Source organism: Sminthopsis crassicaudata, chromosome 4 (assembly GCF_048593235.1).
Source record: "Sminthopsis crassicaudata isolate SCR6 chromosome 4, ASM4859323v1, whole genome shotgun sequence".
Lineage (NCBI taxonomy): Eukaryota > Metazoa > Chordata > Mammalia > Dasyuromorphia > Dasyuridae > Sminthopsis > Sminthopsis crassicaudata.
In genome coordinates, this window is record NC_133620.1 from 438,191,476 (window position 1) to 438,215,815 (window position 24,340).

Consider the following 24,340-nt stretch of genomic DNA (forward strand, 5'->3'; position numbering starts at 1 on the left):
GGAAACCTCAAGGTAAGTTCCCTCCCTGATAATTTTGTTAATTTTAATAGAGTTTCCAAAAATGCTAGTGTTTCAATCAAGCTATCTTAAGATAGTACTGCTATTGTCTTGAACAATTAACTTTTATAGAAAGTGAATTTTTTTATATGTGTTTGTCTTGTCTTCCTACCTAGATTGTAAGCTCTCTAAAAACAGAGACCAAGAGCCATATTTCTATGTAATATTCCACAGCAATCTAGCAGGTATTATATATTCTGATTAAGTTGTTTTGATTTGTCACACAAGAGAATAATTAAGAGAAACAAGATTTCATTTTGGGGATATTTGTTCTAGCTGAGAACCTGAAAGCAAGGAGGCAACTGTTAAGCATAAGGACACAACTAGACAAATTTTATCAAAGCCTAAAAGTGGGACAGCTGTGCAACAAGGGATAGAGAGATAAGAAGTTAGAGGTCTCCATGACTCACATGTCCTTGGTCATCCAATTCATTGTTGGTCAGTTTGAGTTTGTCAAAACTGACCACCTGCCTCATCCATGTGTCTCCAGAGGCCAGTGAATCAGGATGGATATAAACTCTTGGGGGGACAGGGGAGTCAGCATTGCCGGCCACCATCCACTTGGAGCTGTGATACACATATCTGAGAGAGAAAGGAAGAGAGGGAGGATTCAGAGATTGAAAGTAGAAACCATTTGGGAGAGAATAGAGTAAATATAAATGAATGGAAAGAAGAGGGAAAGAAGCCAGAAGAATTGGAAAGGATTGGGCTGGGGGAGGAGAAAAGAGAGCAAGGGAAAAGGTTAAGGAAAAAGGAAATGATGAGATGGAGACAGAAAGAAAAACAGAGAAGGGAGAGGGAAAAATAGAAGGATAGGGAAAGAGGAAGAAAAGAAGAAACAAGTAAACAAAAGAAGGAAAAAAGGAAGGAATGAATGAACAAACAAATGAAGGAAGGAAGAAGATAATTCAGATATTTAAAAAAATGAGAGAAAATTAAAGGAATGTTTGAGGTAGAAAGAGATTTAGGGTTACTGAACAAAGCTGTAGCTCCTTAAGAGGGAAACATTTTTAATGTTCCTTTCCTTTTCCCTTCCCCCTCCCCTTGTCATGCATGTAGGCACATCCACTCACAGACACACAGACACAGGCATGCACACACGTGCGCGCACACACATCCTGAGCCCATATGTGTAACTATGGGCTAAAGTACTTTACTGCAACCTTTCACCTTTCAAATGCAAACCAGATAATCCCTTGGCCACTTGTTCAGGATCTGGTTGCTTATTAAAAACATCTTCTCCCTTATTCTCTTATAAAACCCAGCCATGTGCAAAGAACTACCAAGCCCCCCCACTCATTAACCATTTCCTTGCTCTGAGTCTGGATTTCTGAGACATTCCTAGAAAAGAAAAAGGAAATTCACTAGCCCAAAAATTCTGTAGAAGGTCTCCGTCTTGTCACCATGTCTATTCTAAGAAATTCCATCAAATGAATATCCTTCTTTATCTTTTGCATCCTTTCAAATAAACTCTATTAGGGAATGTTCCATTCTTAGTATAGAAGAGGGTCTGATTCCTGGGCCTTCCTTGCAGCATACAGATAGGTGGAAGTTTTCTTTATTCCTGCTTCTCTTCCATACTGCTTACATCAAGAGAAGGACTATCCTCTTTACAGCCTTTAAGTTTCACCCATTCACATTAAACTATCCTGGTAGTTCTGATCAAATGAGGGGATAAATCCTAACCATAGTTCTTCCTGTTTCTTTTTTATAGAACTAGATTATCCAGCTCTCTTGTGTCCTGAACCAGCTTTGAGAGCTTCCCCTAATGCTGATCATAACCTGCTGATTTGACCTTACCAATCTTGTTCCATCCATTCCCATCTACTATCCACACACCCATTTCTTCCAAACAAAGCATATTTGCTTGAAAGCTGATTGTTTCAGAATAGTCAAGGTTTCTGATCATGCCTGAATAGAAGCAAAATCAATGTCACAGGATTTGGAAGGACCCCTAGAAGCCAGTCAGTCTATATTTTCCCTGAGGAAGGACTGCCTATGAACCATACAATGCAACAAATGTCTTTTGTTAATAACTCCCAGGGAAGGAGGGCTATTGATAAACTTTCTTTACACTTTAGTACATCTGAGATGGGTGAACCCATTAGCATAGGTATCCTACTGTCAACACAAATCATAACACTTTCTTCATAATTTATAAACATTATGGTTTTGGGTTTTTGTGTTTCTTTATGTTTCATGCAAGGTTCTGCAACTGCAAACAAAATCTTTACCTCTAACTTTTGCCTAGACAAATTCCTCTCCTTCGAATAACTCCTCCCTGTGGTTCTTTGGAATTTTATTTGTTATGCATTTGGCATCGGTTAATAATAATAATTATTGTTGGTTAATGGTTCTTATTGGACCATCCCTTATCCTTAATAAACCTATCTTTGTCTCATTAGCCTTTTGAGTAAGTTACATTCATTTTTATACCTCTCTGGTGCAACTCCAATTAGCAGAAGCTAAAGAAAGATATTAGGTCACTTCATCATTCCCTGACTACTAATAAGAATTTATAATATACTATATTTCTTCTCTTTGATATAGAAATTTTGATACCTGGGGCAAATTGAGTTAAAGCTGGTGGCCTTCCTTGCAAGGAAGCAGGGAATGGGGAAAGAGAAAACCCAATGATTACTGCTAGGGAAATCAGCCTGTATTCCTATCACTACTAATATCAAATATCTTAGCTAATATGAGGTCCCCCAGGCCCAATAGCACAATGGAGATCATCCACCTCAGACAGGTATGATCGAGCCAGCACCAACAGTCAAGAAAAGTAAACCCTAGAAGAACAATGTGATAATGATAGGACCATGAAGTGGAGAACAGCAACATAAGAATGGTGGAGGACCACAAGGCAGAGGGAACTTCAGCAAGAGAATGCAACCTCCACCATGGCAGAAGCTAGGAACAAAACACCAGTCACTTAGTATCAGGTATAACACTGCCTTGCCAAGAGAGTATGTATCATCCAGGGTTTTTATGATCATATTTCATATGTTATTATTTTACAGAAATGTTTTTACTTTGTGATTTCTATATGGCGAATGGAAAGCGTTAAATTGTCTCAAGGGTTCACATACCATCACCATCTATAACAATGCCCATCATTCCACAGTACAGAGCTCTTGTTACCTGTATCTCTTGTTATCCACGGGCACAATGTCCATTGCTATGTAATACTGCTGATGAGGGTCCAAGCCTGTAATTTTCACTCTCATGGCTGGAAACATCCGCCTGTGGAAAGCAAGAAAGAATGCAAAGAAATGAAGAAGAATGAGATAGTGAGTGAGCAGCCTGAAGTAACAACAGAAACAGTATTGTTAATAACCAAAGCATTAATTACAGTTATTTATCCCTATAAGTCTTAAAGAGTACCAGTAAATAATTAATATTAATATTAATAATTTGAAATCATAGAATCAAAAGATCTTAGTTAACATTTATGCATCCCCAACTAGTGTCCTGAAACAATCCATTCCACTTTTTGACAACTCAGTGTCAGAATTTTTTTTCCATTATATGGAGTTAAAATTGCCCCCTTTCAGCTTCTATCCATGGTTACTTGTTCTAACAAATGGGGCCAAACAAACCAAATCTAATCCCTGATCTACCTGGGAACCCACCAGACACTTGAAGTCCATAATCACATCCTTTCCTTCTCTATCTTTGAGCCTTCTCTTCTCCAAGTGAAACACCTCAAGCTCCTCCATCAAGTCTACATATAGCATAATCTCCGATTTACTTACCATCTTAGTCACACTTTTCTGGGCATGTCAGCCTAGAATGTGTATCTCTATACTTTCAGCCCAGTTTCATAATTTTTGTTACTAACATCTACTCTCTCATATTAAACTACCCTGGTAGTCTTGATGCAATTCTAGTTAGCAGAGACTAAAGGAAAATACATTGACATTATCATTAACCCCTTTTTGTTTCTACCCTGTCAAGTGATAAGAATATTATATTTCTTCCCTTTGATACAGTCATAGCTAGGAATTCTGGTATCTGAGACAAGTGTAATGAATTCCTTCCTAAAATTCAGTGCCCCAAACTTGAATAGCTTCTTTTCCCATTATTTCCAGGTAGATAAGAAAGACATTATTCTGTCACTAACCTAAAGAATCCAGTTGGGCTTTTGTTTGTACTGTTTGAATCATCATTATTACCTTGGATTATCATACTCAATAATATGAAAAATCTAGACATTCATTTACTGCCCCTCACTACCATCCTTGCAAAGTTCACTAAAAATAGCATGATGATCTTTTTGAACAGAGCTGTCTCCAAAATTTCATAGTCTTTATTATCTGTACCTTTCTTGGGTCACACATCACACATATAATGTTATATTATATTTTCAGAAATGTACATTCAATTCATTAATCCCCTTCTTGTAATGCATGTTTTTAGGGATATATATGTGTGTGATGTATATATAAATATATATGTATATACACACATACAACTATATGTAGGTGATCTTATATAATTTTCCCTGATATCTACTTGAGCTGCATCCCAGAAATACTGGTAATCTTTTTCATCATTATCATTTTCTTTCACATAATTTTTGATCATTTATTTTATTTATTCTTTGAACCAAACATTATTTAGGATTTTTTTTTTTTGTTAAATCTTCATTGGACTCCAGACATTTTTAAATGTCTCATCTTGACCACTAGATTATAAACCCCTTGAAGGCAAGAATATTTTCTTTGTATCAGCTATTGGTATGGTGAAAGGAAGTGGAAAGAGGACTGAACTTGGATCAAAAATCACCTATGCTATTAACTATCTGTGTGATCAAGGGTAACTCACCTATAAGCCTTAGTTTTCTAAACTGAAAAAATGGGAAAAATGATATTTAGTCTATCTGCTTCACAGGGTAGTTTTGAGAAAAACATTATGTGAACTAGAGCATACAATATAAATGTGAAACACTATCATTGTTATTGTCATTGTTGCTGTTGCTATTTTTGGTGCAGCATTTGGTAGCTGTTCAATAGATGTGCTGAATCTACTGAAAGTCTCACTGTAAATGGTCCCTTGAGGAAGGGGAGGAAGTAAAGAAGGCACTAACATCCCTTCCCCGCAACCAAAGTGCTACCAAAGTTTAAGAAGAAACATAAAACTGTCAGAAAACATTTCTTGCTGATGACCTTCGGACTCTGTCAACGTGTGTGTCTGGGGAGGAGCAAAGCTGAAGTGGATTCAATGGGGAGTGAACTCAAGCAGCCTCAGGCAGTCCCTTGCTTTGGCCACTGTGGCTTGTTAAACTTGACAAACAGAGCAGGGTCAGGATGTGGTACTTTATGACTCCTCCCATCACTGGAGTGGGGCGGGGGAGGGAACAGCCCCTGAGGAGGATTAAATTTCAGAGATCCCAGAATCAAGCACACCACAAGGGAACCACAAGAAGCAAGAAAAACACTGAGCTTTTATTGTACAGAACCCATTCAGGGGCTAGGCATGAAAGGGATGAATGAATGTTGTGGGAGTGTTTATGTTCATATGAAAGGGCCTTAGATCTCAAGTGGGGAATCTGAATTTAAATCTCTCCTTTGACACTTATGTGTGACTATTCCCCACTTAGTTTCCCCATCTGTAAAATGGGATACAAATGTTTAAATTTCCCACCTCACAGGGAGGTTGTGAGAAACAAGTGCATTTTAAGAATTATAAGTACTATCTAAATATCTAAGTATGTTTACACCACTTGCTAGCTATGTGACCTCAAACAAATAATTTAATCTGTAACTCAGTGTCCATATTTGTGAAATGATAATAATCATTAGCACCTGCCCCTCAGGGTTGTTGTAAAGTGCTTTGTGACCTTGAAACTTCATGTAAATATTAGCTCTCATTTATTATTATCATATGATGCCATAATTTATGATAGCTAGACTTGGAATTGAGAGTTGTTACATAGTTAGTACATATTACTGCATACTATGGATTCAAGTTCTATACCTGAACCACCCTGGCTGTGAGAACTTAGGCAATTCACTTTACCTCTAAGGGCTCCCACATAATTCTCTAAGAATATCAATTTCCATACAAACTTTTATACAAACCATATAAAAGTAGGGTTTCCTAACTGAAGGAAACATATCTTATATGAAAAGCAGTAAATTAAGCTCTCTATGAACTGCACACCTGACTACAATCAGCCATTTTGTAGCCATGTGCCATTGGTTATAAGTAGTGTGAACCTCTCAATACAAAATTACTGTCCTTTCAATACATTAAAAGATATTTGAGTATACTTAATAAAAATAGGTGTTTCACTTACAAGTTTTCACTTGCTTTGTATATGGATGTGTTCATTTTGCTTGTGTGTGTATGCTGAGTTAACAATTTTTTAATTAAAAAAAAGAACTTCGACAACATCGATTGTAAGAATTCCAGCAATGCAAATTGCAACCCATCCACATTGTAGCTTGTGGCTTCTCAAGCTGCTGTGGCCAAAATAATTCACCATTTCCTAGCCAATGCTTTATTGATAAGCCTTAATAAACTTAGCTGGAATGGTTCTCAGACAACAAACACTGGTGGTCCCACATTTGAAACGCTTCCAGTTTATAAAACTAATCAGAACTAGTTTTGATCGTATAAACTTTAAGAATATAAAAGTATCTCCACACCATAAGGGGAAAATTCTTTTTCTATGATGACCCATGTCATGGGTCATCTATGACCATTTCCATGACCAAATGTCATCATTAGAGAAACAACCCTGAGTATATGTTAGGAGCTTTATCATATTTGGAAGACAGCATAAAAGTTTCTATCTTATATTAGTTTTGTATATATCTGTAATTATTTGTGTATATGTTGCCTCTTCCATTAGAATGATAGTTCCTTGAAGGCAGAAGGATCTTACACACACAATGGCACAATGCCTGGGAACACTGTATTTAAGAAATATCTCTTGATTGATTGAGATAATTTTCACAGTTGTATAAAAGAATTAATGCAATATATCCATTCCTTCCTGCTCAGTTATTACTGTCTATAGAACATTGGAAAAGTCACCTCACTGTCCTATATAGAGGGCTGCAGATAGTGGAGGAACTCTGGGTAAGGTATAAGACCTTTTAGCCCAGAAGAAACCTGCTGACAATATCTGGTCGGCTCCCCATTTTCCTTTGGTGCCCACATCCCTTCATGAGAAGTCAGGGAGGACATGATCATTTGTGTTCTACTTGAAGCAAGGAATACTTACAGCAGGGTGCTTATAGTTAGTACTTGTTCAGTGTGATTGATGATAATGGTTCTCTAGTTCACACATACTTAGTGTGCTGTAATCATACTGAGGTATTTAAGGGCTGACAGGACAGGAAATGAGACTCTCCATCTTTGACCATCCTGGTGATTCTCTTGCCTTCTTTACTCCTCCACTAAGACCAAGGCTGGTCCAGAGACCCTACAGAGAGCTAGGAAGGCCCAGTGTGGGGCCCTAGATGTGAGGCTTTGGATATGAGGCCTTACACTCAGCAGCTCGACTGACGCAATTGTAAGCTCAGTGGAGAAGTCCCTCTGACCCTGAAATAGGGTAAGTACAAAAATAGACAAGCAGGAAGATTCAGTAAGGGCTAAATTAGTCACTTTCATTTTTCAGCTGAAATGGGGCAAATACTAAGAAAAGAACCTCCCCTACCCCGAGGGGAATATGTAGCATGCATAGTTAGATTAATAGAGAAGCAAGGTTTGTTGATAACTCAGAGGCAGATCACTGGGTTCTTAAATATATTAGAGTGCATAGTCCTAGGCTTTGTTTTCTCATTTGTAAAATAATAGGGTTGGCCTGTATAGGCTGAACTCAATTCCAACTTTATATCTATGATCCTATGATCTTATATTTCAAAAACTTTACTTTTCCCTGCTTTCTTTCTGTTTTCTAGAACAAAAACATACAAACTTGTTTGTTTTTTGGTACTGTTAATCACATTCGGGTTTCTTTTTTTGGCAAAAATACTGATTTTACAGATAAAAAACTGAAGCAAAAAGGTTTAAGTGACTTACTCAGGATCACACAACTAGTAAATGTTTGAGGCTGGATTTGAACTAATGAAAATGAATTTTCCTGACCCTAGGCTTGGCACTCTATCTACGGTGCCATCTTGCTGCCCTTAGAATATATATCTGTACATAAGGTAAGGGTTATTCTTTTTATTCATTTAAAAATGTCCTGTCTAAAGGAAATTAGGTGTTGGTACAGCAGAGTGACTAGTCAGTATCTTCAAATTCATTACAGAGTATCAAATTAAGAATAATTTGTTTAAAAGAGATAATGTTGTACAGTGTGTATAAGGCAAAACTGGACCTCAGAAGACCTCTGAAATCTGGTTTCATATCTGCCATTTAATAGCCTTGTGAAAATGGAAAGTCATTTCTGTAGCAACCACTTCACTTGTAGTGGAGGTAGATAATGGCATGCTTAAAATACCTCCTAGCTCAAAATTCTGTGGTTATCATAGAATTTAAAACTGGAAAAGACCATCTAACCAAACCTCTCCTTTTGTAAGTTAAGAAACTGAGGAACACAAAGGAAAATGGTTTACTCAAGGTGACAGGAATATTAAGTGGAGATCTAGGTGTTTATCCTAAGAAAGACATTATAAATGAGAAGAAAAACAGCCCCACTGGAAATGTTAATAGTAGCTTCAGTGAGCAATGTCCAAAGTTCATTCCTACCAGTTCCATACAATGAGAGATAGAGGGCATAACTTTATGATTTTTGCAAATGAGAAAAGGAATTGCAGTTCAACAGATCATGCAATCACCTGGAAAGTTTGTTTCTGAATTCACATAAGAGCAAGAATATTAAGCTAATATTTTATTACATTCACGAAGTACTTTTTTCAAGATTTTTTTTCAATCTATTCAAAATAATACCTATATCTCATAGCTACCAATCTAGAGTTATTTCCACTAATCCTAGTATCTTGAGGAGAGATCAGTGAAAAGGGAAATCTGGAAAAAGATTCATGATGAGATGAAGAATTCAAAGAAATGATTAGGAGAAGGGAAAGGACATAATGTAATTAAAACACACAAATGGTCCATGGCAGGGAGTTATAATACTACACAAGTTTATCAGAATTCCACAGGAAGAGAAGAAGTGATGGATAGAATGTTGCCTTTAGAATACCTGTACATGAGTTCAAATACAGCTCTGCCAATCACTAAGTAACAGTTTCTTCCTCTAAACTATGAAGTGATTAAACTAAGTGATCATTAAGGTCTCTTTCAGATCTAGATCTATGATCTCAAGAAAATCAGAATTGAACTAAATGCTCCTTTCCAATCGAATATCTTATCCTGAAAACACAATTGTTAACTTTATGAATAGTTCATTTAAACTAAATTAAAAATGGGATATAGTAAAATGAACGATGGATAAGAGATCTAAAATTTCAGTTCTGCCATTAATTTTTTGATGTTGGGAAAATCATTTAACATTTTTGAGAATTGGTTTTCTTATATATCAAATCAAAAGGTTAGATTAAACAGGTTCTAAGGCCCTTTTAAGACCTAAAAATTTTATTAGCTCTATCTTCTTGGGTCAATATAAGAATAACAGTTCACATTTAAAGTCACTTTGAATTTTTAAAAATATCTTTGTCATTACAACCTTGTAATAAAGGTAATAAAATTATTATTATTCCCATTTAATACATGAGGAAACTAAGACTTAGAGAAAGTAATTTATCTGTGATTATTCTACATGGTAGCAAAAGTCAAATTCAAGATTAGACCCAGACACCTATTTCAGGTTCAAGGCTCTTCCAACTACTTTACAATTCAAATAATTTCCCATCTAATAATTTAATAAAAATTGCTTTTTCTTTACCTCTGCTCTTTATTATAGCATAGAAAGTGAAACCCTCACTATGAGACTAAGCAAATTTCTTACACTCCACAACAAGAGTTTGGGGTTTGATTTGAATTTTGTGATTAAATTTGGGTCAGTTCTTTATTCTTCCAAACCCATATGTCCCCATCACAGTCTCTGTCCATGGTGCTGATCTGTTTTTCTTTCAGTAAAAAAAAAAAGAAAAGTTTTTCAGTAATTCTGACCCTATATAACTTTTGACTATGCTATAGGAAGTCATATGGACATTAAAAGGCTCAAAAGATATGCAGTTCCTAAGAAAATTTAATGTTGGAACTTTGGTGCAAAGATAATGTGACTAAAAAATAAAATTATGAGAAAGGGGAAACGAGCAGAAGGCATGAAAATATGAAAAGTTAATGTAGCTGTCCATATGAAATTCTGAAAAAATGGAAATTTTTTTTCAAGATCTGAGTTTCTATGCAGGTATGGGTAGGAACATCAGTACAAAGGACACACCCTATTTTACTAATCAACATTCCAGCCAAAGATTACTACTTATTATTCCCTGGTTTCATCCTATCCTTTCCCACAACCAGAACTTTGTTTATTTACACTATTATCTAAACCAAGAACATTCTCTTCCTCAACCCAGGTCAAGAACTAGAGGTATCCTCTTATTCTAAATCTAACTATCCAAGGTATCTAGATGACACAATGGAGACAGCAGCCTTGGTGTCAGGAGAACTAAAGTTCAAATCTAGTCTCAGACACTCAACATTTATTAGCTGTGTGAACCTGGACAAATCACTTGACCTCAATTGCCTTGCCAAAAAAAATTTAAATAAATGCAATGATTCATATCACCTCTGGACTAGCACCCTATTTCAATTATACTTTGATCTTTAAGTAGCAGTGTGATACAGGGAAAAGATTGTTGACCTTGTAGATAAATAGACTTGAATTTAAATAAAAGTTCTAAGATTAACTGGTTATGTGACCATGAGCAAGTCAACTAACTTCTCTAAAACAATTTACTTAACTATAAAATTTTTAAAATATATCTAAAAGGGTTGGTATAAGAATAGCATTTAATAGGCCTCAACTACATTTAGGAATTGAATTATAGGATGTATCAATCTCACTCACTCCCATATTCTCAGAAAAGGCAACTCCATGAAGTACCAGATCTGAATGTGAAAACTTAAAAGTCAAAAATACAAATCAAACTTCTCAGGGTATCATTATGCATCTTGAGAGAAATTGGTCCCTTAAAATTTCAGGTCGGGATGTCATTTTCAGTATTATATATTCAGAAGTATTTGAAAAAAAAAAACAATTATGCTGATTTTTCCAAACTCTCCACTGCCTTAGCTGCTTACCCTTCCTGATAAAAACAGTAATGATCATAATGATGATGAGGAGGAAGAAAATGATAATTCCTATTTATTAGCACTTTAAGATTCATGGGGGATTATAAAGTATCTTATTGGCAACACTTTGAAATATAATGTTAAAAGTGAGCCTTTGTATACACTTTTAAGGTATGTTTTACATACATCAGTTCATTCCACACAACCTCCAGTGAGATAGATATTGTTATCCCTCTTTTATGGATGAGGAAACTGAAGTTGAAAGAGATTTAATTATTTGCCTAATGGTCACATAGTAGCAGAAACTTAGGTCTATCTTGTGTCCCAGTACCAAACCCAATCAACTATATACCATTTAGCTTCTTGTAATTGTAATGAGATACTTCTCTATACTCTGTACTTGCCTCCCAATTTGTGTTATAAATATGAGATATCCATTATTGAAAATTCATATTCCATCTCAAATGGTATGCAAATTTTACTTGCTCTCTCCAAGGCCATCAGTGACCTCTTAATTGCTAAATCTAGTCCCTGTCCTTCATGATGTCTCTGTGGCTTTGGACATTGTTGATCACTTTCTTCTCCTGAACATTCTCTTTTCCTTGGATACTCACGACATTGTTTTCTTCTGGTTCTCCTCCTACCTGACTGACCACATCTTAGACTGCTTTGTTGATTCATCATCTTTGTCCCTGAATCTTTGCATAGTGAACCTAGAACTCACTTCTAATGACTCTTTTCCATCTTCACATTCTTCTTCTTGGTGACATCATCAACTCCCATAGGCTCAATACTGCAGATAACTTTCAATCTATTTTTTAACCTTCATCTCTTTTTTGAGTATCAGTTTTCCCACCACAAACCATCTACTAAATACTTTCAAATGAATATCTCATAGGCATATTAAATTCAGATATTGAACATATCTGAAGTAGAATTTACTATCTTTCTCCACCAAACCTATTCTTCTTCCAAACAACCTTATTTCAATGAAAAATGCCAACATCCTTCTGCAGGTCTGCAACCTGAATCATCCTCTATTCTTTCCTTTATCTCATCCCCATAAATAATAAGTTGCCATGTATTATCAATTCTGTATTCACATTTCTAAAAATCCATCTCATTCTCTTAACTCATTCATCTGTCACCTTAATTCTGATTCTCATCTCTCATCCAACCTACTGTAATAACTTCTACTTAGCCTTTCTGCCTCCAGTCTCTACACTCTCTAATGCACCACTGAAAAGCTGCCAAATTAATATTCCCAGGTACTGGTATCACTACCTCACTCTCCAACTTAAGAACCTTTAGTCACTCCAGCCACTTCTAGCATAAAACACAAACTTATCTGACACTGAAATCACTTCACAATCTGACTTTTACTTATCATTCCAAATGGATTACATGTACCTTCCCCAGAATTTGAATTCAAATTCAAACTGGTATATCTACCATCCTCCATTTAGGACATTCTATTTTCTGTCTTTGCATAAACTATCTCTGTGCTTAGAATGTTTTCCCTATACATGTTAGCCTCTTGGAATCTGCAGGTCTCTTAAAGATTCAATTTAAGTGCCATCTCCAAATGAGATCCTCCAGATCTAATTTTTGGTTTTTTGACCACCTATTCCCCAAAACACTTTGTAATTATTTTGTTCAGACTTTGCATTTAGTTATCTGTGTGCTGTGGCTCGTAGTAGAATGTAAGCTCCTGAAGACAGGGACTGTTTCTTGCTTACTGCAACTAACATGGTGGGTGTTCCACAAATGTTTGAATCAAATAGCAATATTTTCAGCAATGTGCTCTTTTTTTTTCACCTCTCTCCAAGTTTGCTTTTTCTAAAAAACTTTTTCATGGTAAAATTCACTGACTGCAAATTCCAGCAGGAAGAGGACAGCCTTACAAAATAAATTAATAGGCATTAAGTTTATATGATGTATCTGTGACTTTTTTACCTGATTCATTTTTATGGTGAAACTGTACAGGAGGAGAAGCTATGTGAGATAGTGAATTTTCTGGAGTATCCAGTGACTCTGGAGTCAAAAGAGTGTGTGTGTGTGTGTGTGTGTGTGTGTGTGTGTGTGTGTGTGTGTGTAGATGCAGTGTTTTTCAGTCATGTGTTGAAATCCTACCCCTCTTATTTATTATTCATATGATTTGGGGTAAGTAATTTGTTGCCCTCCCAACTTCATTGTCTTCATTTATAAAATAAGAGAATTAGATAAAATAATCTCTAAAGTTTTTTTAACTCTAAATAAATGACTTTCTGATCTTTAGATTTAGAACTGTATTTTCCTTAAGGATGCGCTTTCATTTTTAAGACAAATATAAAAGAAATATGAAAACTATTCTAAATTGGTGTATCTTTACTAAAAGCATTTTTTCTACAAAAAGCTTTGGGTAGCTTAAGTATGTATATTTAGGAATGTTTCTACTAGATAGCCACTGAATTCTTAGGAAAATTTCAAACCTATAAAAGAACCCTAAGGGGCCAAGGGGAAAAGTTTGGCTGCCAACACCACCAACACCAACTTCATGGAAATGCTCAAACACACACATACACACACACACACACACACACACACACACACACACACACACAATACTTGGCTTAGATACCAACTACCAAATGAAAACATTGGTTATAGAAACAGATACTTGTTTCAGAAATCTACTCTTATGCAGTTATCAAGGCATTAAGCTAAGATTACAATTATACCTGGAGGTTAAGGAGTATTTGTGAATGTATTTGGTTAATGTTTGTTCCCTTAAAAACAATCGCTATAATGATAACAAAAACAACATGAATAATAGAAAATAATAATAAATAAATAACAGGAAATAATGGGGGGGAAATTGTGCTGGAGCAGAAAACAAAGATCTGTCAAAATTTAACAATCATCTAGTTTTGACTTCTCATCGTACAGATCAGAAAACTGAGGCCTGGAGAGGGTGAACATCTGTATTCTTGATTCTTTATATCTCACTGGTGTTGCCACGTGTTAACCACAGTTTAATGAATGAAAAACATTCTTTCCTTTCCTCCTAGATTGTTGTTTGTTTGTTTGTTTGTTTGTTTGTTTTGCCTAATAACACCCTTGAGATGTCCTTACCTGCCAGCTTTTGTAATGATCATCTCTGTTCCAATGTCATGAAACCTTTTCCAGAGATCAGCACATTGGAGCTCAACCTGTATCTCCTCCATGGATGAAATGGGGGGAGGTGGAGGACCAGGAGCACCTGATGTAAGATCCGGGTGAGACTCAAAGGAGCAAGATGTCCTCTCTGTGAGCACCTCTGTGTCTGAACCTGTGCTCTGCTCTGAGTCTGCAAAACAAACAACAAACCATAAGTGAGAAGTTTTCATGGCCTCACCTTGGGATAAAGAGGATGGAAAGAAGGGACAAGTGAGAAGAAAGGGTGAATAAAAGGAGACTAGAAATTGGGAAGCTTCAGAGCACAGAACTTAGGGTATTTTATTATTCTTTATGGTTTGTTGCTGTAATTTATGGCCTAGTTTCAGGTTTCATGTTTCCAACATGACATCTGGCATTTTAGTAAGTTTTAGCAACAGCTGAACAAAATTGTCCACATCACAAGTTATAAAGAGTACCTAATGTCATTGTGTTGGAAAGAATGAAGCATAGGGCATGGGGTAAGCTATTAAATACAAATCAAAAGAAAAGTTTTAATTGATTTGAAAATAGGGTTTACAACCTATATAGACCACTTTACAGAGGTGGGTGAGGGGGAGAGAGGGAGGGCTCCTGCTCAATTGCATTCCAATCTAGACCACAATGGAAAAATTAGCTCCTCAAAATATTATCCCCCACCCAAAGCTTAATGTTCTGATCATCCATACAACATAGGATACTCCAAGGCCTTCAGACATCTAATGTATTGTATATGCTTATAAAATCTCCAATTTTTGAAAGAATGACCTTTCCTAAAAAAATCTAATAAGGTCATTTTTGATGAAGAAAGAGCTGCTGGCTGTTGCAAGGCAAAGAGGGCAATAAACATATGGAATTAGTTATCTGGGAAGGCTGTTGAAACAAAGGGTATAAATGAGTTCAGGAGACACCTAGATTGGTTTCTGAAGTATGAGGAGTGAGGAGGGGGGCCCAAAACAGGAAGGTGGGTTTGAAAGCAACCAAATAAAAAACTGGTATGTTGAGCCAGATGGCCCTTTCCTTCTCTGATGGTATCATCTGTACTGATGAAGAGAAGTTGAGGGGAAAAATAAAATAGTGGAGAAGGCTGAGATCAAACTTAATAGCAGAGTTGATATAGTGGGAAAATGTAAAGAATGGGAAGTTCAGAAAAATGTTACTCCTCAATAGCCAGAGAATCTCAGCATTTTTCAATAATGATAATTTAAATCATAAATCTTAATTAAATAAATAAATATTAGAATTAAATATTTAATTAAATAAACCTTAATTAATTAACCTTAAGATTTACAATGATTTCCACAATAATGATGATAAACATTTACATGGTGCTTTTGAAGTTTGTAAAGTACTTCACGTATATAATCTCCTTTGACCTTCCTAACGAACCAATGAGTTACTTGCTATTATTTATTATTTCCATTTTACAAATGAGGAAACTAAGACAGAATTAAGTGATTTGCTTAAGATTACACAGTAAGTGTCTGAGTCAGAATTAGAACTCAGGTTTTACCAACTCTAATTCCAGCACTCTATTCATTATGTCAACTACTTGTGAGATAGATGGTACAAATACTAATCTCTCCATTAAAAAAAAATTCTCCATTTTGCAGAGAAACAAACTAAGGTTGAAGGGTTATATAACTTTCTGAAGATTACACAGTTAACAAGTGTCAGAGTTAAAACTGAACCTAAGGTTTCCTAACTCCTGACTTGTAAACACTCTTGTATGGGAGTCCTTTGTAGCATAAAGGTCACCATTGGTGGATATTTTTCTGCTTCCTGGCTTAGGGCTCCCATCCCATTTCCCAAAACAACTTCACTACTGGACAGCCAAATTCTACCTTTACAGTATATAAGCAACAACAAGTATTAGAGAAGCTACACAGAATCATAATAAAATAAAACCCACAGCTTCCTCAGATGAATGCTTCTCAGAACAGGGAACCCAAGACTGTTTGCTGAGTTTCAGCTGAGGATGTAGATCCTCTAGGGATGGAAGAAGGAGAAATAACTGGAGTCATATATAAATGTAGTAAAAAGTGAGAAGCAATAGAAATGAATATTTGAGAAATATCTGAGAAAGAAGAAAACACCTTAATCAAAGAGGAAATGAAAGGTTGCACACAGGCACGTGCATACATATATACACATATAGCAACTGAGACTTCAAAGAGGATAAAAACTCTAAAATGCAGAGATGAGGAAGGACTACATTTCAAGAATGAAGATACACTTACTAAGGTGAAAAGGCAGCATATTGAATTCACAGAAGTGTATCTATTTTGGTTTGAATTTTGATAGCACAGAGAATAATGGGAAATAAGACTAGAAAGGTAGGTTAGAATCAGAATGCATGAGGGTTCATAAATGAAAGGATAAGTAGCTTGAATTTTATCCTCAAGGCAATTAGAGACCACTGAAATTTTTGGAGTAACACAGTCAGACTTGTAAGATGGAAAGATTATTTTATGAAAGCTGGATCAGAAAATAGAAGAAATGATGGAAGCAAGCACAAGAAAGGAAGGAAGCATGTACAAGTTAAAAGGCTGTCTAATTGTCTAATTAAGGGGTGATAAATTCCTGATATACAGGATATGTTCTTGTCTCCAAGGAATTTATAATTTATCTGGAAAAAAAGAAATAATACACGTGGAACAACTACAACAATATAAAAAGATAAACATATAATTAAATGTCCAATATGTGATGATAACTAAAGAAATCCCCAGTTAGTGGACAACAGATACCTAGTGACTTGCAAGATGTATTTATATCAGAGGGAAGGCCATTTTCAGCTGTAGTAATTTACCTCCCTACACTGGGAATAAAACCAAATATTTTTGGCTCCTAGGTTTCCACTCCATTTGTAAGATCATACTCCCACATGAAAAAAAAAAAAAAAAAAAAAAACCCACAATGACCTGCTAGGCTTTATATTCAGAATATGGGCTCTGTGCCACTTTTGTTATTCTGTTTTGCCAGAGTGCTGCCATTCAGGCAAGGGGAACTTTCCAACAGTATATCAGTGTACTTTTTGCATTTTTAACTGTTACTGGAAAAAACTGGACTTTTCACTTTAAATGGACTTTGTAAAGCTTCATTAGAGAGGCCAAAGTCAGTCTCTGCGGTAAGCCAAATAATGTTATCTGGTAACAGTTAACATTTACTAGCAATTAAAGTTTGCAAAGACCATATATACATGTATATACACACACACATATACATATATATACATGTGTGTACATAGACACAGACACATCTATATGAATATCAGTGTGTACACATGGATATACCTGCATATTAATGAGATAATATTTGTGAAATGCTTAGCTTAAGATCTGGTACATAGAAAGTTCTTAAAAAGAAATGCTTTCTTTCATTTGGACCTCACAGCTCAAAGAGATGGGTCCTGCTATTATGCCCATTTCACAGATGATGAAACTGGAGGAGGTTATATGGCCTAAAATCACAGAGTTAGTAAGGATCTCAGGTAGGATTTGAACACACATCTTCCTAATTCTATGTTCAAAACTTTATCCACTGGGCCACCTAGTTGTCTCTCATTATAACAAATTTCAGATTTGTTATAATGTGTTTCCTAATCTTAAAAATGGGGGAGGAGGCAGCTAGGTAGTGCAGTGGACAGAGCACCAGGCCCTGAAGTCAGGAGGATCCATGTTCAAATCTGGTCTCAGACACTTAATACTTCCTAGCTGTGTGACCCTGGGCAAGTCACTTAACCCCAATTGCCTCAGCAAAAAAAAAAAAAAATGGGGGAAACTTGGACAGGTCCTACTTAAAGCACACCATAAAGTACCATCATATCTTTTTACTTTGTTTCATTCTAATCCCTTCCCCTTTTGATTTTCATATAATTTGCCTTCTAGTTAAATCAAACTACTTAATGTCTTCTTTTTTCATATTAAGTGTTTTCTGAGCACCAATGCATTTGCTTGTGCTGTTCCTCTATAACTGATATCAATCAAGAAGCATTCATTAAGCAACTTTCATGTTCCAGTCACTGCACTAGGAGTTAGACAAGAGTGAAACAATCCCTACTTTCAAGGAGTTTATATTTTATTGGAGGAAAAAGCATATGTAAATAAAAGTCATACAAAATTTATACAAGATAAATACAAGGTGAATGGGGATGAAAACACTAGCCACTGGAGGCACAAGCAAAGACCTTGTATAGGAAGTGACACTTAAGTTTTTTTATACATGCCTTTCTTTTTGCACCTTCCCATTTCAGTTGAAATCCTATACTCATCTTTCAAGACCACTCAAAAGGTCATAAACCCATTGCTAAGCTGACCTTCCTCACACAACACAATTCAATTTGGAAATTATCTTTCCTTCCTCCCAGGGTTCTAAGCAATTCTCTAGGACTATAATTTGCAAAGAAGGTGCCAATCTTTACTGGTGGAGAGAATATCCTCACCTTCAAGTTCTCTATGTCAAAGGAAAAAATAGATCCCTATCTTTATCCCTAAAGTTTGCATAGATCTATAGCACTCTTTGACTCTTCTCATATTATACATATACAGTGAATAATACTGTTAATGAGTCCTGTAAAGGCTCATCATTAGGTGAAACATCATTATAGAGGCACTAATTACATAGGAATGATCAATTATATTACAGTAGAATCTCAAAGCCTTAAGTGCTGTTTGTTTGTAATGTTATTAATGACTGTTATTTATAAAATACAATTCAATTTAATAAGCATCCATTAAAGCCCCTGCAATATGCCAGATGTTATGCTGGAAGCTGAGGTCCAAAAACAAAAGTGATAATGGCCTCTTTCCGCAAGGAGCTTGAATTCTACTTGAGAAATATCAAATGAATTCACATAAGTTAGCACAAAAGTTCATAAAAAAATAAAAGAATTTATTGTCACATAGGAAGCTATCAATATCATCTGGAAAAGGCTTCATGGGGAAGGCAGCATTTGGACTGAGCTCCCAATGGTGGTAGGGATTCTAAGACTGGGGATAGAATACATTCCAGACGTGAGGAACAGTGGCTACAGCATCAGATAATTCCACTAATCAGAGAAATGCTACACAAGGTAAGTCCATATTTTATGTGACCAGTATTTTTATGCTGCACACTTACCTATTTATTCTATTGTAGCAAAACTATCTTTTTTAAAAATTCTGTTCCCTCACCTAGGTCTTTGTATAAAAGGTACTTGATGATTGTTGAATTGAATTAAACTCAATTGAATTGAATTAACCTGAATGTCACATTGGTGAAACTGAACCATGAGTTGTCGGTCACAATATAACATGATTGTTAAAATTAAATCATAAAAAGAAAATTATAACTAATTAATAGCATTGCCATGACATTAACATAACCGTAAAACTCTAACAGTCAAATTGTAACAACTATGATAAAGGACACTTGTATTTACCTAGGATATTATGATTTACCAAACATTTTCTTGAAATTGACATTGTGAAGTAAATATGAGATTCTGAAAAACAGGGAAGTTTTTCATTTTTAGTTTTTGCTTCATTATGCCCAGCAAAGTGCTTAGCACTTAATTGTCTCTTTAAAAATTTTTGATGAATAATTTGCCCCATTTTATAGGGATATGGCTAGGACCTGGACCTGTGATTTCATTGATATTAGGAACTTAATAATGAGACTTCCCATCTTCCAATGCATATTGAAACCTTAGCTACAATTTGGATTTTCAGAGATGTGCCCAGAACACTGAGAGTTTGAATTTGAACCCAGTTCCTCCTTATTCCAAAAGTGGTCCTCTGTCCACCACACCATATGACCTCTAAAGCCCTATTTTACAGGTCCAGAAATGGAGATCCAGAAAGATTAAGTGATCTGTTTATAGCCATGCAGCCATGACCAAGAAGCCAATGCATTCCTTCTAATGCCAAGTCTAGTGAATTTTCCACTATGCTACATTGTCTACAATCATCCAAGCAGTGACTTAAGTACCAGCTGTTACAAAGGCTAAAGGAAAGGCACCAATGCATTGTATCACTATTTATATGAGTGATTAACTCATATACCAAGCTGATGGTTCAACCCAAAGCCAGAGTTTCTAACTTTTTTGTTTCCCAATTATTTGTTTTCTTGACAATTGATGACTTCTATTTTCCAGAAAGCAACCTTTAAAGGAACCTCTAAAAATCACAAGAAGTTTTGTTCGACAGTTTGTGAAAGCATATTTTCACAAGGGAAGTGTAAAGAAATCAGAAACAGGTGATAGAATTATAAATGACTATTAAGTTAAAGGAAAAAGGACTTGGGAATCCTGCACTAAAGCCACAAGCAAGAGATCAGAAAATATCATGAGTCAGAGGATGAAAACAGAATATCTACCCTACCTCCCACTTCCCTCCCCCAACAACCTCCTTAAGATGCAAATTCTATCACTGGCTTTAAGTATGGCACTGTGTCCCCTTGGCCTAATTTTACATCTATAAAATAGAAGTAAATAATACTAACACCTTCCTGACTTTGTGTTATATAAGCAAAATTGATCTCAGTTGTCACTCTTATATAAAAGGAACAGGTAAAGATAGGGGAAGTTTGAAACTGAGCAGGAGTATCAATAATAACAATTAATCACTGTACAACTAATAAGAATATCATATGGTCATTCTAGGCAAAAAAAAAGAAAAAATGGCCATAGTATCTCAATTTATTACATAGTGGGTCAACAATCTTAACTATCTCAACAAATGCAGTGGGTTGATCACTATTCAATTGATTAATGATTCCTGAGCCATTTAGTCATTAAGCAAAAATATCAACCCAATAATAAACAAGAAATTTGTTTCCCCCCCTGGGTGGGGAAGTGTGAAACAGGTAAAAACAGGTGACAATCAAGAAGCCTAGGGAAAAAAGAATCCCATCAAAACTGAATCTAGAAAATACTTTTTTTTTTGAAGCAGAACTCTCAGAACACTGGCTTTGAAGTCAGAGGAGCTGAACTCAAATCTTAATTCTTGTCACTTATTACTTTGTGATCTTGGACAAGTTTAACTTCTCTAGTAAGAGAAAGTAAGACCCAAAAGGCAGTTTGGCACTCTGGAAATAGCACCTGTCAATGGAGTCATGGGATCTGGGTTCAAATGCTGCCTTTGGAAGTTCCTAAAAAGGAATTTGGAAAATTATGACCTTCTGGAGCCTGTTTCTTCATCTAGAATATAAGGAAGTTGAGCTAAATGGATTCTGAGATCTCTTTTGGTTCTAAATCAACAGTCCTATAATTCTCCATCCTGATAGGATGTTATTCCAATCTACAGCATGCTATCTCATTCACCCATCTGGTCAAGAATATTAAAGATTAAGCATGGAGGAGAAAGGAAAATTTAATAAGAAAGAAATCAACTTCATTCATTTTGCTGAAATTGTCCACTATATAAAGGAAACACAGCATATCATAGAGGATGAAGAACTGGCCTTAGGCTCAGAGAGACTGGTGTTCAGGTCCCGCCTCTGGTACACACAAGTTGTATTACCCTGTGCAAGTAAATGAATCTCTCCTATTCTTCAATTTCTTCATCTATAAAGGAGTTTTATTTGATGGCCTCAAACATTCTTCCAGCTCCAAATCTATGCTCCATAAAAAAAGTCAAAAACTGCAAACTGCCAGTGTTTGGAAGCCACACATGCTGATCAACATTTTCCTGGAAAGTGACAATCCTGAAGGGCCTTCCTCAGTGCAGGATCCTTTAAACACTGACTTTGAATTAGATTGTGAAGCATTTATGAAATCTGACAGATGACAGATTTGGTACTGTCTTAAGTACTAATCCCAAATTTGATACCCAGTTCAGGATTTCTTTACAAGTCATTCTGGAATAAACTAAAATAATAATATCAGCATTCATAAGAGAATGGGAAGTATCTGTTAGTGTTAGAATTTAGAGTCTCTCCAGTTATATTGGAAAATAAGGCTGAGGGAAGGGTATAGTCTGACAAATAGACCATTAATAAGGCAATTCAGTAAGCTATACATACTTTTCCAGGAACATGATGCATGTCTACAAGTCTTTTAGGAGGTGGGAAGCAGAGGAGGATCCAGGGGCAGAAATAATTCATAGGTCAAGGTCCCCAAAATTGACTACATATCGTTTTATGATTTATCTTTAAGGGAACCCAGACAATCAACCAAAAATGTACTGGTGAGTCTTCCCAGTCAAGAACTCACTTGCCCTTCTCTGCAGATGGCAGGTATTTCAGAAGTAATTCATGGACACACAAGAGGTCAATACAACACCCCTTTCTCTTCATCAGTCTTCCACACTTTGTACTCTCCTTCTTTGTATCCCTCTTTTCCTTTCTGTCTATCCCATTTTTACCTCACCTATCCTTGGATAAGTTTAACCTCTCAGAACAGATGAAAAGTAAATCTATAAAAGTTCAGTTGCTCCTAACTTATGTTGCACTAACATTTATATAGCACTTTAAAGTTTTCAAAATACTTTACAAGTCTTATTTCATTTGATCCTCATGGCAGTCCTATCTTGGGTGTTATTATTAGATGAACAAACTGAGGTTAAATAAATTGCTCAGCTTCATAGAAACACGTTCTGAGGCAGGATTGATTCCAAGCTTAGCACTCTACTATGCCATCTAAATATTTAAATATGAACTGAAAGTTAGCACCTAGACAATGCCATTATTTTCAGAGCTTCATGTCATAGTTCATGACCTATACGCCTTTAGGAAAGTCTTTAGCCCAATATTATTGTAGACACCATGATTACATACAATATTGACCATAAATAATCATAAAGTGCCTACTATTGCCACACACTGTGTTAGGGTCTGAGATACAAAGAAAAAGGTGCAACAGAATTTATCTTCTAGTTGGAAGAGACAAGAAATACATGAGTAGATATATTTGAATTAGATACAAGGTATTTTGTTGGAGAAGACATTGGCAATGGGAGAAAGCAGAAAAAACTTCACGTAGAAGGTAGTACTAACCTTGAAGGAAGCTAGGGATTAAGCTAATAACAACCATAACCCAATATTTCTATGGCCATGTGCATAAAGACCTCTGCCTTTCAAAGCCATTTTCTTAATTCTGCTTTTCATTATAACCCAACAATTTGCAGAAGAGCAAAAGTCAGTCAATAAGATTTCTTAGGGGGCAGCTAGGTGGCTCAGTGGATAGATCAACAGCCCTGAAGTCAGGAGGACCTGAGTTCAAATTTAGCTTCAGACACTTAACACCTCCTAGCTGTGTGACCCAGGGCAAGTCACTTAACCCCAATTGTCTCAGCAAATAAATAAATAAATGATCAAACAAACGAACAAATAAATAAATCTTTGATTCTTATAAAAAATTCCTTAAATGTCTTTTAACTACATAGCATTCAATAATCTAATCCTATCCCCATAGATGTTAAGTAAGTCTTACTACTTTTATACCCTATCCTATTCTACATATTCCTAGAAGCCTTATATGATATCTTTTCATTTTCTTTAATTAAAGTGAATTAAAAATTAATTTTGTTTCAAAACTACCACAGTAATTTGACAAATACTTTCAGTAATTGGAAATGTCCTGGGAGTGTTTGTTATAAACCTAAAGTTCAAATTCATTACCCTTCCCAATCCTGAATTCTGATGTTTTGTCTTAAATACATTTGTGTTGTATGTATATTTAAAAAAATACACTCTCACCTATGTTCCTAAGATCCAATCAGCCAAAACACAACATTTTATGTGTTTAATTCTAAAATGTTCTTGTTTTGCCAAGCACATCAGAAGCCTTCACGATCCACTGGAAGATCATCACCATAACCATCATCCTTAGAAAAAATGAAAACCTAAAAAGAAGAAGGATGGGATGGTATAGTACAGAGTCCTGCATTAGAAGCCAGGAGGTCTGGGC

At 35.8% G+C, this 24,340-nt stretch overlaps 1 protein-coding gene across 1 annotated transcript in view; it reads right to left on the reverse strand.

Annotated features, from left to right (window-relative positions):
• Positions 1-24,340, reverse strand: part of TBX15 (T-box transcription factor 15) — a 138,173-nt gene that overhangs the window by 43,077 nt on the left and 70,756 nt on the right. The window contains exons 2-4 of the mRNA XM_074263231.1: positions 14,392-14,605; positions 3,199-3,300; positions 468-639 (exon numbers count right to left, since the gene is read on the reverse strand). Coding sequence (XP_074119332.1) covers positions 468-639; positions 3,199-3,300; positions 14,392-14,605 — 488 coding nt within the window. The remainder of the gene's footprint in view (positions 1-467; positions 640-3,198; positions 3,301-14,391; positions 14,606-24,340) is intronic.